The sequence below is a fragment of the Aedes aegypti genome, chromosome 2 (genome assembly GCF_002204515.2).
Source record: "Aedes aegypti strain LVP_AGWG chromosome 2, AaegL5.0 Primary Assembly, whole genome shotgun sequence".
Lineage (NCBI taxonomy): Eukaryota > Metazoa > Arthropoda > Insecta > Diptera > Culicidae > Aedes > Aedes aegypti.
In genome coordinates, this window is record NC_035108.1 from 347,305,846 (window position 1) to 347,325,284 (window position 19,439).

General features: G+C 37.3%; 1 protein-coding gene across 9 annotated transcripts in view; it reads right to left on the reverse strand.

Moving 5' to 3' along the window:
- Positions 1 to 834: 834 nt before the first annotated feature.
- Positions 835 to 19,439, reverse strand: part of LOC5575210 (serine/threonine-protein phosphatase 6 regulatory ankyrin repeat subunit B) — a 275,762-nt gene continuing 257,157 nt past the window's right edge. For 5 of the 9 annotated variants that reach the window (XM_021846198.1, XM_021846201.1, XM_021846205.1 and 2 more), the window contains 2 exons: positions 16,266 to 16,398; positions 835 to 1,542 (listed from right to left, as the gene is read on the reverse strand). In XM_021846198.1, the coding sequence (XP_021701890.1) occupies positions 1,280 to 1,542; positions 16,266 to 16,398 (396 nt within the window). In that variant the 3' untranslated portion in view covers positions 835 to 1,279. The remainder of the gene's footprint in view (positions 1,543 to 16,265; positions 16,399 to 19,439) is intronic. The other 4 variants (XM_021846207.1, XM_021846199.1, XM_021846200.1 and 1 more) reach the window with 2 other exon arrangements.

Here is a 19,439-nt window from a genome sequence, read left to right on the forward strand (position 1 = left end):
TTTGAAATTTCTATCGAAATCGACACTTTTTCGTAAATTATCGGGTATTTTGAGTTGTATTCTAAAAAACAACTATATTCTTCAGTGCCAGGGAGGTAATTTTGTTTTGTACTGCGTCACCATGTTTTTTAATCACATTTTGTTCTGAAAAATGACCCTTAGTTGATCCATAACTGTGGGGTGACTGTAGGATATATTAGCGATTGCGTGATTTTCTGATTCCAGGCACCTATAACGGACGCCCGGGTCTCCCAAAAATAACATGTGATTTAACATATCACGCGTGGATTGCAAATGAGAGTCCTTATCATGATTGGCAAACAAGTTGATGGATATCGCCATTGTAAAACACGTTCAAATCATGTGAAACAGTCTTTGCTATCGAACCAAAGTCAATCCTTAACAGAATCACAAGTTAAACATGTCATTTCACCTTGCAATTTGACACGACAGATCCACATTAAAAAGAATTAGGATCGAACGTGTGGATTATTTTAAGTGTAAATAACTGGGCCCGTCAGCTAGTTTCGAAACTTGTAAACAAACGGAAAACATATGATTCGAAACGTCTCATAAAATGACTTATAAGATAGAGATTAATCAAAGCCAAACTCCAAATCATCAATAGCACATATCCAGAGAACCAGATAGTGGTTCAAACTGAAAACCACCATCGAATAATTCTTAAGGTATGTGCTGTTGATGACCAGAGGCCTGATTTCGATACACCTTCATCATTAGAACCGTGGAAAATTTAAGAAATGCACATTTACAAGATCCTTGAATACACGAAATGTGAATTTGTGATATATTGGAAGAGAAAGATGTTTCATATCATATTCGAATTAATTACAAAATATATTATAACCATCTCGTTTTGAAAAATGTACATTTTTACAGCAACTTTACAAATTTCCCTATCGAGTTTCCTTCGCGTAACGGACCCTATGTACATGGAACTTCCTATTATATCCTAAGCGATTTCGTATTAACTTGTTGATGATGTTAGCTACTAAAACTATGAAAGTCAAAATTTAGAAACACTTCCAAAAGTACGATCTTGAAGCTATAGCTCAATCTAAGCAAATCTATTCCTATATTTACAAGCAAATGTGACAAATGTATGTACAAAATGGTTGCATCTATTTCCCTTCTCGAATGAATCTGATCCATCAATGATTGAATACAAAAAACTATCATTTTGTTGCTGCGTCTATATCTCTCTCTCTCTCTGCCTGATCCGTATTGCACAGTCCACCGGCCTTGCAAACAACTCCGCTTAGACCTGATTGGCGTTCACGTTGTTGCCCATCTGCTGCTGGTTCTGCTCGTTGTTGCCCTCGTTGGCCGTCGAGCGGTTGTCACCCTCCGAGTCCTTCATAGAGCTGCTGCCGTCCTCGGAATCGATTCCCACCAGTTCCCGGTACTTTTTGGAAATCTCCGCCCAATCGGCAACGTTCTCGATTCGGGTCGTATTGACAGTGGTGAAACTGACTTGCGACCCAAGGGGAGACAGGTGCATAACGGACAGAGCGGTGGAATCTACGGAACGCGTCGCAGGACAATGTAGAACACGACGGAAGACACACCCGGACGGGAATATGGGAAAAGAAAAATTCGGTCAGTTTGAGGGTCGTTTCAGGGCTACCAAGCGGTCCACGAATGACGTAACCGAAGTTCAAGTTCTGAAAAGCCAACAGCAATATCTTCGAGCGCTGTAAGCTTTCCACGTTTTGAAAGTGATCCAATGGCGATCGGTGAGGTCATTCGAGGAAAGATCGACACACAAAATTAAAAGTGGCTTTCTACAGCCTCGTTCGGTGGAAGCTGGCTTTCAAAGTAGAGTAAAAGGCACATCTCAATTTTGTGTGCAACGAAAGAAAACTTAAAAATCAACGTCAATCCTAGCTACTGGCTATATAGCTAACAGTTAGACTCATTCATCGGGTCCCTAGATGAATAAGGAAGATACGAAATGAAAACACTGAAAATAGAAGAAATCAAATGTACGTTCCAAATCTACCAAGACCTACTACTCCGAGCAAGATACTTAAACTAGTTACACAGTGGTTGACATTTGTATGGTCAAGTTTTTTTTCTTAAAATTAGTCAGAAAATTCCTAGAAAATAGTTTTAATGGATTATTTTTGGCCGTGGTTATACTATATAATACTGCTTCATGGGTTGGTGATATATCGCACTTACAAACACTGAAAGAAAAACACGGAACAACATATGTCATTTTTGACCTAGACTTTTGTTTAGCAGCTCTCGTTTAAGTGATTTTTTTCTTAAATTGCTGAAATTTTTCCCCTTTATTTTTTTTTTGGGTAAAAGAAATTAAAAAGGCTTTGATATCTGCATATTTCTCTTCCTTTAAGATATTTAGAATAATATATGGGTACTTCTTTAGCCGAGTTAGAGTCCTCGGCTACAAAGCAAAGCCATGCGGTTAGAACGTTAAGCTGAGAAGAAGGCTCTGTCCCAGTGAGGAAGTAATGTTAAAAAGAATGCATAGGAGAAGGTATCGACCGTGATTGTTTTTATTTTAATTGTTTTATGGCTTTAGCGGTCATGTGACTCAATGCTAAAGGGAGTCAATAGAAGCAAATGATGGAAAATGAATAGGTGGATAGGCGTCGCAAGGGAGCGACAAGATTGAAATTTAATTAGGTGGTGAAAGTTGAGCAAGCCATTTTAAAGTCAGTAAGCATCGAAGCGTCCTGTATTTTGCCTAGCTTCTCTACTGGAAAAGGGTTGGCTTAAAGGTTGACCGCTAAAGCCATAAAACAATTAAAATAAAAAGTTAAAAAGAATAAAAAGAAGAACAATTTAAAGAAAGTATTAACGGCTCTGGAATTAAGATCAAAATGAATTAATTCCATGAAAATTTGTTACCGCGGTGACTCAACTGGGGTTAACCCGTTGACGCCCAAGGTATCCCTCAATTGTACTTAAGTCCCGAAAAATAAACACATTTTCAGCTAAACAATTAGAGGTGAGAAATAGAAAAATTGGAAGTTTGTCGTCGATATATGGCAGCTTCATAGAATTAATATTGCATGTAATTAAGACCAAATTTATGCTAGTTCATACTTTACAAACAGTCAGTGCTGTTAAAAATAATTTCGGTTTGAAAAGTTCAACTCTTTTATCACCAAGGACAAGAAAACTTATGTTTGCTTGGGTTGGGATTTTGAAATTTGTGCAGCAATCAGACACTTTTCCAAATCAAGAAGTTTTTAAGGTATATTCCAGTATGCCTAAAGTTATTTAGCAAAAAGTACTTCCTAGTTTTATCCGGTATGCATTTGTGCACAAATTAAGCAATGTACCGTTTTGTCTCAATTTCCTAACAGACTTATATTTCAAACAATTGTATTTTGTATCCAGATGCCGCTGAAACATTTTATTGAAAACTGTTAATGAATTTCTAGATAACGTCGATCATTTGCATTTCATTTACAATGCCTACAATGCTAACTTAGACCTTCTGTAGTTCCATGTTGCACATAGGTCCAGTTTTTCAAATAGCTGGCAAAAACCGAATTTCCAAATTTAGTTTAAAGTTGAAAAATAAAGCTAAACATTCATCTACAATATCAGATAGTTAAGAAATCGTACAGGAATCAAAAAAAAAAAAATATTTTTCAACATTTTCGGATGCAAACTAGCACATGTCCAAAACCTTAATTTATGCTTCAAAACCCGTGCAAGGTTTTAGAATGACTCTCTTTAGATTTTAGGTCAATAACTCTCTTTAACCTAGATTCGGCATCTCTGGATGCATATTGATTTTCATATGTCGTTTACCTTATTAAATGAACGCGAAGATAATTTGCTCAAATCGATTTGCTTGAATCGATTGAAGAAGATTCATCTTGCTTAGTTTTCCTAAACGTTAGTTTTTTGAAAAAGGTGAGAGCCTCAAAATATATATTAAAAACAGCAATTTTGTTATAATTCCAATCTATGACAAACAAAATATTGTGACATTGCACAAAATAGGAAAATGTGAGGAATGCGGAATTTTGCCATGATTTTTAAAATATGGAACACTGTGTGTCGAAACCATTTACTCAGATGCATTTAATTGCGATATTTTTTTAAGTAAAAATCACAACAGAACATCTTTAACATTGTTTTTATCAGCACAGTCAATAGTTTACAGTTTAACTTTTCAAAGGGATAAAAAGTTTCAAAAATTTCAGCTGACTCATGCCCATTATATGCATTTTAACTTAATGCATCAGCCTTATTTCTAAACCTTTTATTCTATGTATTAAAATTAGACCAACTGACATGTAGTTTTTTTCATTATGACTATGATTGTAGAAGCCCAACGAACATACTTGAGCAGAAATATAAATATTTTTATAACAGTTTGCATATAAAGCAAAATTCAATGCGCTTACTAATTGTTTTCTCAACTGAAACATGACTGCAAAAGTCTAGTGAATATGTTTATGCAAAAATACAAACATTTTTGATAACATCTCAAATTTATTTCAATTTCAAAACTATAAAAACCCCATATTTTTTAAACTGTTTGCCAATAAATCAAAATTTCAAACGATACATTTAGTGTTTTCACTTAAAATATAATTATACAGCCATTCCATGAAAAACCGATCTAGTGGGTGACCGAATTCCATGAAAATTTGCTATTTTGTTACTTATCCGAAATAAAGATACACGTTTTCTTGGATTTTTTTTTATGAGGGTGACCTTTCCAAAATAGGGTGTCCTTAAAAATCGCGACCTTGCAATTTTTTTTTTAAATTAGCTTTTAAACCGCTTGACCGATTTTCAATTTTCTTGAACGAAATAAAAGCTAAACATTTTGACTACTCAAAAAATGTATGAAATTCCATAAAAATTGTTTTTCTACCTGAAAAATAAATCAAAGATTTCGTTTTTTATGTGTTTTGAAGGCCTCAGGACCAAAAGGGTTATCGTTGTTCTCATTTTTTCTTGAAAGTTCAGAAAATTTTACGTTTACTGTCAAATTTTCAGCAATGTATGTTTCTTAATTTTGTATGGTAGATTTTTTTTGAAAATAAAAATCATTCATTTTTTATCGACACACACTGCAAGTCTCAGCGTTTCAACAACTTTTCAGAAAAAAAAACCCTATTTCGGAAATGGTCACCCTAATCAAAAAAAAAATAATCTAAAAACACGTGTATCCTTATTTCGGATAAGGAATAAAATAGAAAATTTTCACGCTTTTTTATGGAATGGCTGTATAAAGGTCTAGTTAACATTTTTGGGTAGAGATCGAAGTTTTAAATGCACTCAATATTGATTGTACTGGAAAATCTACGAATTTTTTTTTTCAAAATTTTTGCCTGCAAATCAAAAATTTAAACAAAGATATATAACGTATTTTTAAAAAAAGACACCGACACGTTAATGCTTCCAGTGTACGATTTGCCCTTTGAAGGAAGACCACACTAGACAACGGACTAACACGCAACGCCCAGTGGCATCGTCAAAATACATTTCTGGGTCAAAGGGTGTTGACTTGATGCGGCAAAATGTTAGGTAACACTAACCTCACGGCCACGAGACCTACAAATATTATTAAATTAAATTTGAAAAGTATAATTAGGTAAATATAGGAGAAGAGATCTGGGTTTTTAGGTAAAAGAAACTTTAAGTGTTTTCAAATTATATATTATTCTCTAGAGATTATATCTAGGATTCCTCAAGGAATTCCATGAGGATTTCTTCGTGAGATTTTATAAGGAGTTTTGTCATGCCATTCTGATATTTCATCATCCTCCAAGGATTACAGCAGAAGTTCTTCTAGAGATTACTGTAGGAGTTCCTCTAGGGATTCCATCAGGAGTCCTTCTGGGAATTTTATCAGGAGTTCCTCCAAAAGTTACATCAGGATTTCCTTCAAGAATATTAAAATTTTCTGTAAGAGTTTCTTCAAAAGTACTACTTCGAATTCAGAGTTTCTCTAGGGATTCCACCAGAAATTCCACCAGAGATTACTTCAGAAGTTCTTCCAAGTATTCCATCTGAAGTTTTTCTAGGGATTTCATCAGGAGTCTTTCAATAGATTTCATTAGGAGTTTTGCAGGGATTCCATCAGGATTCTATTACCAGAATCATTCAAGATATATCTTCCGGAATATCTCAAGGAATTTCTCGTGGAATATTTCCTGGGATTCTTGGGGGTTTTCAAGAACTCCACCAGCAGTTTTAACAAATTCTTATAAAGATTTCATAAGTAATTTTGGAATCCACGAGAATGAGTATCCTTCAGTGACTCTATGAGGAATCTTTTCTTCTAGGATTCACTGATAATTCCTTCAGTAATTTCACCAGGAATTCCTCCGAAAATTTCGTAACGATTTCCTCTAAGGATTCCAACTGAAAACCCCCTAAAATTTCTCCAACGATTTCAACTAAAAATCCTCCAATGATTCCTCTAAGGATTCTACCAGAGGTTCCTCCATGGATTGCATCTAAAAGTCACCCAGGGAATTCTCCATGCTTTTATTGGGAAAACCTTCAAGGATTTTAGTTAAAACACTCATATGGATTCCACCAAAAAATATTTCAGAAATTCCACCAATATTTTTCCGGTGATTTTACAGGGAATTCACAAAATCCTCTAGAGATCCTTTTGAAACATTCTGGAAAAAAATCCTTCAAAGGTTCCGCCAAGATGATCTCTAAGGATCCCATAACAAATTTCTTATGGGAATTGATCACAATTTCTGAAAAATATGCCTCTAGTAATTCCTTTAGAGACATCACCAGTATTTTTCTAGTTAATCCACAAGTAATTTTTCGAGAGAGGATTTTTCTTATGAATTCTGCCAGGAGTCCTTCCAGGGTTAACACTGGGAATATCACCAGAGTTTTACAACAATTCACATCAGAATAATCATTCAGAGCTTCGCCAGAAGTTCTACCAGAATATACTTCAATGGTTTTAGTAGGATTTTCCTTCTCAGAATTTTAGGATTTATCAGAAATTCCTCCAGGGAATTAACGAAAACATTCAAAAAGTTCACAAGACCTTTTTTTTTGGAAACCACCAATAATTTCACGAGAGAATCGACCAGGAATTCCGCGAAGCATTAAACTAGAAGTTCTTCCTTTATCTACACTAGGTATTCCATTAGGAAGGCATCTACAACATTCCAAAAGATAATTCCTCCAGGGATTCCACTGATATTTGCTAAGAGGATTGAAAAATTTGAAAAAAATAGAAACAATCTATTGTGAAATCACCAAAGAAATCACCGGGATAATTCCCAGAGAGTTCGTTGACAAAATTCCTTATATATCTCTCTGGCAGAACTTTTAAAGCAATCCCTGAAAGAGTTCCTATAGGATTACCCATGGTAATTCCTGGTGGACTTTACTTGAAAAAATAAATCCTTCAAGAAATACTGGAAGAAATTGATGGATGAGTTCTTTTCTAAGTCATCGGAGAAATTTCTGGTAGATTCTAGAAGTAATTCTTCCAAAAACCAAAGGTCAAATTCCTCGTAGGTTTACTTCAGTGATACAAGGAAAAAATTTGAAGGAAACACTGGAAGAATTTATAAAATAATTTATCGAAGATTCCCTAGAAGAATCTCCTGAGAATAACCTGAGGAAACCTCTCTAAAAATTGCAAACAGAATCTCTTAAGGAATGCCTGTTGGAATCCCTGGAGGAATCCCTTGATAAATCCTTAGAGAAATTCTGGGTAGAATCACTGTAAGAGTTCCTGGCGTAAATCTCTGTATGTATTTCTGTCAGTGGCGCGGGAAGTGAGTTGGGCAGGTAGGACATGCACTACGCACACAAACAATTGGGTAGGACAGTCAAAGGATAGTCCTACCCATGATTCAACAAAATAAAACAACAAGATCAGCAGATAGAATGGAGTTAAGTGTGATATGGTTTGTGCATGACCCCATACGTTCTGGCTCTCGAGAAGAACGATTGAGAATATTCATATTAAAAATCCTGGGAAACTCACTGTAATATTTACTACAAGCAAGTTCTTTTACCGCTTAGAAAAATAATGGAACAAACCTCTAAGTCATTTCTGAATGAATCAACTGCCTTTTTTTATTTTGAAAAACATTTACGGTCAACCATGTATATGATCTGGCCGTGAACTTTTCTGCAAGTAATTATTCAGAATTTGCTGGAACATCCATAGATTTTTTTTTTATCTTTATTAAGGAGACTTTCAGCCAGTGGCTGGTTCGTCTCCGTACATCCATAGATACTTTTCGGGAGATTATCGAAGAATCTCACAGAACATGCGATCACTTTTGATATAATCTATCAAAATATTGCTGAATCTCTTGACGATTTTCAGAGGAACCCCTACAAAGCTCCTACAGCTCAGATGATAATTACATTTTTTGCGATTCCGTTGCAAATCAATCAACTTTTCATTGATAAGATGCACTATATAATGGCCTACTTTTCCTACCAAAATAACAATGCTGAAAAGTGCTACTTTTCAGCACTGTTTTCGGTGCTGAAAAGTAGCACTTTTCGGTACTGTTTTGGAGGTGTCAGTCAAATATCCCAGTCTATTCTGCCAGAGCATCTGATTTTATATGTGATGTGCGATCCAGATGCAAGACTGTTAGAATTGTTGGCGCAAAAAAAAAAAAAATAGAAAAAGTTTCTCGCCGAAGTTAGATTTTTCTCAGAATCTATGCGAGATACCTAACTTTAGAAGTTGTGCATTCGGTTCGCATCCGGATGTGCTCTAATACGCCCTATTTCCGAAGCAGGATATCTTTCATGGATACCGAGAAATATCCATTTTAGGCGCACTGCATTTTCAGACCGATCTGACAATACTTGTTTGGATACGGATCGTCCAGCATTCGTAGTGGTGGCAGCAGAACCCGCTACTGTACGCACCTGTTCTGTCCTCCTATAGGGAATATGGGTCTGTGTGATGTGACGAGAAAATTTGTGACATTTGTAGATAGTACTATGTCGCAGCCTACGCGATTGAAAAATACTGAAATGATACTACACATGGATGTACACCTACGTGGTTTCTGTCGAAATGTTTGTTCGTGCTTTTGGAAATGATCCAACTTAAACGGAATTTTTCGTAATAGCAAAAAATGTTGTATGCAACACGTTGCAAAACTCAATTTTTTCAGCACTCGTTGTAATTATCCAACTCGGCGAGCCTCGTTGGATAAATGTACAACTCGTGCTGAAAAAATCATCATTTTGCAACTTGTTGCATAAATAACTATTTTGATATGACTGATAAAAAAAGTTGATACAATGGATGTTCTTAAGTATTTGTTTTAACCAAAATGGGATTTTTAAGTTTTTTATTTCATTATTTTACTCACATTGAATCCTGATGCAAAATTGTACAGGCTTCAAAGAAACCTTTTAAGGATTATGACAGTTTCAGCTAGCTTTTCAAGAATTTTTTCTCAGATTCTCTAAAAAAAAGCTTCTGGAATTATCATAGTGTTTTTATTTAGAATACTTTCAGGGTCTCCTTCAGGGATCGCTCCAGAAATGTTTCTAGGGCTCCATCCCATTACCCCGAACGCCATTACCCCGAACGCCACTACCCCGAACGCCACTACCCCGAATGGGTCACTACCCCGAAAGCCATTACCCCGAATGGGTCATTACCCCGAACGCCACTACCCCGAATGAGCCATTACCCCGAATAGTATGAGAAACAGTACAGTATCTTGTTTTGCGAGCAAAAATGCGTCTCTAATGAAGGCTGGTAATTAATGGCACGTAAAATTCGTCGGTAAAATGTTCATCATATATTTATTCTTTCGAAATATCTTGATGGCAACTATATTCTTCTCATTCTTTCTGAGACAGTGCCTGTTCATCAGCTCAGTGGGCACCTTCGCAATTCAAGGGTTCATTCACAAATTTCATTTCGCCAACAATTGCCATTTGTAACACCTACCCACCCCTCGTACTTTTTTTTTGTATGGAAATCCTACATATTGTGAATGGGCTGTAACATTTTGAGGAAAACCACCCACAAACTTTTATGCTCCCTTCAGCGTTACGAAATTTGTGAATGGGCTTTAATAAAATAAACCTTTTATTGACTGAAAGGAATTCGAATTCATAACCCTCAATATGGTGTTGCTAAACATATGCCTAATCACCGGTAGTTGGACTTGTTAGTGGTGTTGATATTTCAATCTTGTTTTGAACAAATATTTTTCTTTCTTATGAATATAGGCTGTGTCATAGCATCACGTTGTTACAGTGATCATTCACGTCATAGCTGCAAACATTTCACCAGAAATTTGCCCTTCTTTTTTAAATAGGCTGTTCTTTCACGTTTTTGTTGGATAAGCTAGTCACTAATATTTCTATATAGAAAAGCTTTTTATAAAGGAATATATCTTGAAGGCATTCACTAAAGTGATTCCTGCTATAATTCTAATCGAAAATTTTTCCTATCTTTTATCTTCTTGTGTTGAAACAGACAGGTCTCTTATGGATTTACTCACCACTTTTCTGCCATCATCATTTCTTCATTGTCTCGAATCAAAAAAATATTTTTATCTTGAATCAAAAAAAATAATGATCCCACAAATCAACAAAAGTTCTAACTGTAGCGTCAATCATAGGCCGCCGATTTTTCTAACATGTACATGTGTACAAGTGCGATAGCGGAACGGTCGTCTATTAGGTTGGTTTTTAGGCGGGTTCCATACAACAACTTTTGCAGCGACTACTCAGGGTGAACTTTCATTACCATCGTTTACGAAACAAAATCTTTAAGAAGATCTTAATCTTAATGCCCGACACCTATAAAATGAGTAAAGGAAGTGGCTACCGACGTCCAATAAGAGACTTTACTACATCCTAATTTTGTACATATTATAGCTATCCTTCTCATAATAAATTCACCCTTCTTTTCGAAATAGGCTGTTCTTCAGAGCATTGCAATGTGGCTGTGTGAATCTTCCCAAAATTAGAGGACAAAACTTAGTGTGTAAAAATTATTTGCTGAACAATCAGCTGCTTTTTTATCTTTTAGTATTTGAAAAATACATTTTTGAGCCAAACTCGTAAAATACTCAAAAGGAAGCGTACAATTATCTCCCCACTCTCTAACTAGAATATGTCTCAAAATGTTATCCATTCGGGGTAATGGCGTTCGGGGTAGTGTCCTATTCGGGGTAGTGGCGTTCGGGGTAATGACCCATTCGGGGTAATGGCTTTCGGGGTAGTGGCGTTCGGGGTAGTGGCATTCGGGGTAGTGGCGTTCGGGGTAGTGTCATAGAATCGTTTCTAGAGATTTCTACACCAACTTTTCCATCGATTTTTCAAAGGATGCTTAGAAGAGTTTCTACAGAATTTGCTCCACGAATCCTTGAGAACTCCGAAGCTACTACCCCCAGTAATTTCCTCAGGTATTACTTTGATTTTTTTCCAACAAATCCTAGAATTTCCTCCAGATATTTTTTCACAAATCCTTCAGCCGAATTCTCCAGTTTTTACTTTAGGAGATCTTCCGAAGATTTCTGCAGAATTTCTTCCGAGGAAATCCACAAAGTTGCTTAAGGTTTTTTTTTCAAAAAACTCTGCAAGAATTCTTCTGACTATTCATGTGGATTCCTTCAAGAATCCATCAAAGTTTCATCCAAGAAATCCAAAATTCCTCAAAGTTTTTTTTTCGAACAAATCAACTTTTTTCTAGGATTTTCTGCAGTATTTCATCTAAATGTTACTCCTGCAGTTTTCTTTTCTTTTAAAATTTCTCAAAAAATTTCAAGCAGCCATCGAATGTTTTATTTATGTTGTCACTCCAGTTAATACGACAGCTATTTTTTGAACCACTCTAATACGCAGTTAAGCAAGCAGTTTTTAAGTAGTAATTTACGGAACAAGTTGCAGAATGATTTTTACAGCACGAGTCGTACATTTATCCTACGAGGCTTGCCGAGTAATGATTCCTTACGCAACGCTTTTCCATTACGCAACTGTTTTGGGTTGCGTAATGAATCATAGCACAACAATTTTTCAGATATTGTGAAATAATGGTGAGTGCATTCCGGGGGGTATCTCGCATAGCTTCCGAGGAAAATCCAACTTCGGCAAATTGCATTTTCTAATCATTGACCGAATTTCCATGAGGATCGCTGAATATTATGATACGCAAAGCTTAACGTATCTACTAAAATTGAACAATCCGTTTTTCTGGGTAAAACCACTGGTGTTTTTTGTACAAGATTCTTTGGATTTTAAATTAAAGCCATGGTGTTGTTGTGACGGTGTTCACACTCATGCTGTTGAAAAATATGGTTTTCACAACATGCTCCCCATCTTCTCCCTTACAAAATTTAACATTGCTGCCCGAAACATGTTCAAACTGGATGTATATGGTACTTTTCCATGACCATGTAAACCAAACAGATTGATTTTGAAACTTCTCAGATCATCCCTCACACTTTTTCATAACTTTAGACATACATGTTAGCCATATTTTTCATGGACTTGTGAAAATTTTTGGCTTTCAAATTATAATTCAATCAGCCCTGTCCAACGTTCGTCCCGTTTGGCACCCTTTGGCCGAGAATAAGCGAATCAGCGGCGTAGAGTATAAATAAGCCTACAAGCGCAAATAGTTTCGCGTACCCTAAATAAAATGAAATCAATTAATTTAACTGAGAATAAACGATAAATAATCAACAATTGAGCTCCCGAATGAAAAATTGTTAAATGCAGAACAAGTGGTGAAAAATTTTGACAGATCAAACAACAATTTTAGATTAGCGCTTACTTAGATCATACTATAAAATCAGTTCGCAAGAAACGTCAAATTGAATCACCCCCTTCAGTTTTATGCTAGCGTTAAAAGCTGGATAAATGTAAAATCAACATATTAAACCGTTTAAGCAGGTTCCTTTTGAAGCCTAAGCCAGCATGATATTTCGTGAAATCCGTTTCTGACACATAGCAAACAACTCGGAAAACTCAATGATTGCTGAGATGAAAATTTCAGTTCACTGTGATTTTTCTAGCAACCCACTATAAAAAAAATGTGCCAGTCAGTGCGCCGAAATGTGCCATAGCTGCGCAAGGCACACTGCGTAAAGTGACCACCTCCTTGCCTTCTGCTTAGTTTATATCTTCTCTTCTCTAGGCCTCATCCAAGCATATTGACAGGGCTTCGATACTTTGCTCAAGGGATGATGTTGATGAGGTTTTAGGTTTCTATCTGCTCACGGGGGGCTTCCAAAATTTTGTCCGCTACTTTTGCTTGACCGTCCAGCGAAGCAGTTGGCATAGCAGCGATAATAAAACGAGTGGTGTTTGAAAGGGCTCGCTGCCAGAGGTTAGATAGCACATTGTCGGTGCAACCTACTCCACCCAAGCGTCGCATCTCGGACAGGAGGACACTTGGTTTTTGATCTCCTAAGGATATACCAGAGAGCAGGCTGGTCTATCGCTGTGTTTCTGATGGTTGGAAATGCGCCAGTACCGCTGCTTTGAGGCGGTCGTACTTGACGTTCGACGTTTGAAACTACATGTTACCGCCTTGAATCTAGATGTATTGTTGAATGTATTTTCCAGGGGCCCAGATAGCCGTTGCGGTAAACGCGCAGCTATTCAGCAAGACCAAGCTGAGGGTCGTGGGTGGTAAATGACTGGACAATGCGTATCATTGGTACTTCGCGTACCTGCAGGTATAAAATTGACCCCATTTGTGGTCCCTAGCCTCTAGTCCAGTAAAACCTATCTCTACCTCCCCGTGGTGCCGCCTGGGGTACGAGTAACCGTAGGGGTGGTTATACCATTCATCTACCAGAGCTGCGGCAACAGACATGAGCTGGGCACAGCTTTTATCGTGATGGGCGAAATGCAGAGGCGCGTAATTGGGTGGTGGCCAATCGACAACAGAAAGTTGAGGATCAAAGGCCGTTTCTTCAATATCAGCATAATCAACGTGCATAGCCCTCACCTGGCAAGTGACAATAACGATAAGGACGCTTTCTACGCGCAGCTGGAACGTGAATTCGACGGCTGCCCAAGCCATGATGTCAAAATCGTTATCGGATCTCAACGCTCAGGTTGGCCAGGAGGAGGAATTTAGACCGATTATAGGGAAGTTCAGCGCTCACCAGCTTACGAACGAAAACGGCCTTAGACTGATTGATTTCGCCGCCTCCAAAAACATGGCCATACGTAGTACCTATTTCCAGCACAGCCTTCCGTATCGGTACACCTGGAGATCACCCCAAAAGACTGAATCGCAAATCGACCACGTTTTGATTGATGGAAGGCACTTCTCGGACATTATCGACGTCAGAACTTATCGCAGCGCAAACATCGATTCGGACCACTACCTTGTGACGGTTAAAGTGTGCCAATGACTCTCCGTTGTGAACAACATTCGGTACCGACGCCCGCCTCGGTACAATCTGGAGCGACTCAAGCAACCCGAGGTCGCAACTGAATACGCGCAAAGCCTTGAGGCAGCGATAACGTCGGATAACAACTGCATCAGAGAAATTCGAAGACGTATCATCGCCGGAAGTCGTGCTTACTATGGACTCCACAAGACCTTGCGGTCTGGTAAACTTCACTTCCGTACTAAGTGTACCATGTACAAGACGCTAATAAGACCAGTAGTCCTCTACGGGCATGAGACGTGGACAATGCTCGAAGAAGACCTGCAAGCGCTACGAGTTTTTGAACGACGTGTGCTTAGGACAATCTTCGGCGGAGTATGTGAGAACGGCGTATGGAGGAGAAGAATGAACCACGAGCTTGCGCAACTCTTCGGTGAACCCAGTATCCAGAAAGTCGCCAAAGCTGGATGGGTACGATGGGCGGGACAATCCCGCAAAAATGATGTTCACCTCAAATCCGGCCGGTACAAGACGAAGGGGAGCGCAACGAGCCAGGTGGTTTGACCAAGTGGATCTTGGAAGTGTGGGGCGATAGAGAAATTGAAGGATAGCAGCCATGAAGCGAGTTAGTTGGCGTAACATTGTGGCGCAGGTCATGTCTTGAAGGACGTAGAGCCAGCAAAAGTAAAGTAAGTAAGCAGAGCATAGGAGACGTAACGCCAGAAAGAAGAAGAATTTTCCAAAATGATAGGAGTCGTTTATTGCTAAATAATTTTGGGTAAACGCATTTGTTTCGAGACAATTAAAATGGACGTTGATATTGAATGATGCTCGTATTCATTGCTGATTTTTTTTTCAAAAGCGCTTCGAAAACAAAAGAGATATGCATTCTAAAAGTTGGAATTCCATTTTTTTCAGGGATGTGCAGGTGTTAAAGTACACTTAATCATAATGTGACGCCACCTGTTGATGAAATCCGAAATAAAGTGTTCACTGAGTGGAAGATATCAGATCTAGGAACAAGTTTTCCAAACACTATACTATGTGACTATACCATTATATTTTATGTCGTTTTCAAGTTATTTGCGTAAAGCACTTTCCTCAATTTAGCACGCTGAGTGTTAAAGGGTTAAACAACTTCGGTTTATAAAAATAAAATAATTAAAAAACAAATGAACAGGGATTGAAAACCCAGCCTGCAATATTTTACTTTTATTTTCTTTATAAAATTTCTGTCACATTTAATTTTGTTTAATTCCATAAACATTTGTATCTGCATCAGTTTCAAATGCTGCAAATGAAAGGAGATATACCATCACATTTGCGACGCAGATGATGTGCAACTGAAATTACATGATATTACACAACATATTTTGCTATGGATAACTTTTATTAATTACGCTAAATGTCTTAAAAAGAACAAACACAATCTACAACTCAAACGACAATCTATTTTAAACACCTGTGAATCTAATAACAATAAAAATAACAATGCAGCAATGGCATAACCACGAAAAAAAAATTTTCAGTGGAACTAATATCTGATACATTTTAAAAGTAAAACTAACAAAGCTACACGAATGTCAACCACTATTCAAAATACTTATTCAGACTAGCTAAACGTTACACCCTTTCAAGCAATACTGCATTCATTAACATACTGCGTTCGATTCGGCATATCCTCTCATCGAAACTCAGGAGAGAAAGTTCAAAACATTGATTAAATGACCAAAAAAATCAAGCTGACTCGTAACGAAACCAAAAACCAAAAAAACTAATTTCTCCAAAAAAGTTCAAAACCAAACCAAAAAAAAAACTACAACACTCCGGTTAGCCGAAGGTAGAAAGGCCAGAGGTAGCGACTACGTCCGGGTTGATGCAATATTACTAGCAAGCACACGTGCACACCTTTTGGAGCCACCTGACCTTTCTTCACTTTCGACAACCATTTGGCACCGGCTTTGGAGCGGGGACTCTGCTGGCCCCGGTGGAGGTTCATCATCTGCACCAGCGACGGCCGTTTCTTCTTGACCAGTTTGGCCTGAGGGTTTTTTTTTTGGCGGTTCCGGAAGTGGGTTTTGCATTTGGCGGAAGTGTGTTGGGTGGTGGGAGTGGCGATGAACCGGGACGTGAACAGTTGTTGAAAAAGGGATAAATTTGATTAGTTGATGTAAGATTGTTAAATGTGTTCAGGTTGAGGAAGTAAAGCAGAGATGTTGCGATGTCGATTTCCAAAATCGTGACATTTCGTTGGATACGATATTAAAATCTTGTGATGATGGAAAAGCCATCTTCACTACATACTATCGCGGTCGAAATTATCAATTGATATGGAAATCGACAAGATAAACGCTAGATAAACAGACGTAACACTTAGCACAAATTTCTTTAAAATTCATCCCTCAGCTCACACCATCATCATCTGCCGAGTATATTGCACGAAATACTGTTTTGCGCAACAAAACCTGCAGATTGCTGTAATGTGAAACGTCAAACGCGAATCATTGCGCACGCCTCTAGCTGTGAGGTTTGGACCAGAACAGATTTCAAATTATCGTTAAATGAATGGTAGACGGAAATTTCGTCAGGATTACGTCTGTTTGTCTGTGATTAAGGTTTGTAACAGATGCTGCAGTCACTGCACCGGGGAACTCAAAAAGATAGATAGTGTTTTCAAAAATGTGAGATTCAAGTTTGTAAAAAATGCTTCTTCTTTAGAGACCTACGCGATGACATCTGAAACTTTTTTTACATACTCTTAACTTAGGCTTAATCGAAGAATTAATCGTGGTTAAGTAAATTGTGAATGGATTTGGACTGTGGAGTGATTTGGAGATTGAATGGACTTGGAACAGTCCGAGGACCAAACAATGGAGAACATAAACTGCCGTCGGGACAGCTGTTGAAGTTAACATGAACTTCAGTTTGAGTGTTGGTGAAAATTTAGACTCTGGAATGTCCAAAACAATATTAGTAATGATAATGTTGTAAGGTGAAGATGGGATGAAGCCACACCTCAAATTATAAATAGAAAACCAGACAATAATACAAGCTAAAAATTTGGTTATGACAAATTGATCTTGTTTTCAGCTTGTACGGGATTATGATTCTCTAGTTAGGCGATCTTGAAGATTTGTGGTATGGCTTCGGTTCATTTTCACCCTGAAAGACAATATCGAACGGTACATTGAACATGGAGATCGGCCCATGATTGTTCTGGAGATTTCAGAAGGTAAAATCTATTTTTCCATCAACACGTTATCAATTTATACACGGTGTCTTTGGATGAAGAAAATCGTTTCAAAACAATTCCTTCAAATTACCCATCAAACAAATGCATAAATCTTTTCGATTTAATTTGCACTCAGACAGAAATCAACCATCAATTTTACTAGATAAAAATAAAACCCTTGGTATTTTTTGATTCTTCTAGAATCTTCACTTTTGAATAAAAGTTATTCTTTCAACAGTGTAAGTGTAAAGTTTCATTGTTTTCAAAAAATATCTATTACCTTGTGTTCCATTCGTATTTTTTAATCTAATCTGTCTTCATTACGATAAATTTTGTATCATAAACTTAGGCTAGAAATAAATTCTACATATGTTAATCTCGACAAATAAAATTAATCAGGGCTTTGTGGAGTTATATATAAAATGGCCTGAAAGCCACGTCTAGGAAGATCATCAAATCTTCAGCTTGACATGTAAAATTCATTCCAATCCAAATTCAAAAATTTGAAATTTAAGTAGTCCTTTTTAATTTCTTAGAAAGCGAACAATGTCAAATATTTGTGTTTGAATATAAGCCCAAAAAAATCCTGTATGGTATATACATGCTAAAAAGTCGTTAGCTTCTTGAAGTTGAATATGGGTAATCATGTTATTAGTATGGACAAATTTTCTTTCAAATTTAGATAAAATAAGTAAAACATCTAAGTCGTAAAATCAAAAAATGTCTAAATTTACAATTTAACTTCCACAAATCTAATATAATTGGGTCAAAAATTATCAATAAAAAAGCGAAGAAGGAGCAGCAATTTGATGAAGAAATTGGGGTGCTCTTTTAATGTGAATTCCGTTTTTCCATTTATGTATTTGAGGCTACGTAGCTTCAGTTTGGTACATTCTTATTAATGTTAAGTACACTTAGAACATTGAATCTTGAACTAAGCCAAGGTTTTTATGGCCATATTCTCCAAGATGATCTTTATGAACTCTTGAACTCCTTGGAGTACAGGTGCTTAAATTTATAGAGCTGTTCTTCAAGAGCTTTATCATTGCAATTCATGCTCACGTAAAAACAACTAAAATCTATTGTGTTTTCAGTTCAACGCTTATCTAAGGTGATTCAAGTACTTATTTGAATTTAGGACTTCAAACCTACACGCATAACCAGTGACCTTTCTGATGTTAATGCATAAGGTTTACTCCCGAACATGCTCAATCAAATATTTGGTATCGAGATTCTATGTATATCTAGATTCTATGTAAATTCTCCTTATCACCACCCGCTGAGCAATTGAAATTGATCTCCGATCATCAGTCTGCGATTCAGTAGCTAGTTGATTGTCAAGTAGGCAGTGGATTAGAGTATTTGTAGCCTGACTTCTCTATCTTGCCGTTTTCGACTAGACGACCACAGCTTTAATTGTCTTCGAATGTGGAAACGTAGGAAAGTAGTCGAGTCGTATTAGGAAACCGGACTTCCTATCGCGATAGTTGCCAGCCCAATCGGCATCTGCATACATCTCGAGTCCGTCAGCTGTGAATCCTAGAAGTGTGGTTGCTGGTCAAATTTAAGTTTCCGAGCACCCTCTTGGCCTCGTGTCAATTTAGTTGTGTCGGACCGCTTGATTTTTGAGCCAAAATAGTAACTGCTACATACAGCAGACCGCCGATAAGACTCAGATATTGAGTATTGTTCAGCAAACGTAGTTCCTGCTCCTCCTCCTTCTACTTAAGGTAGCCAGGATCCAATGGTATTTTTGAAGGCTTGACGTTTTTCAGACCGAACCGTTCCACGAGCTTCAGGATATACCGTTCTTGATTAAGCTGGAATCCGTTACCATCCCTCTCGATTTT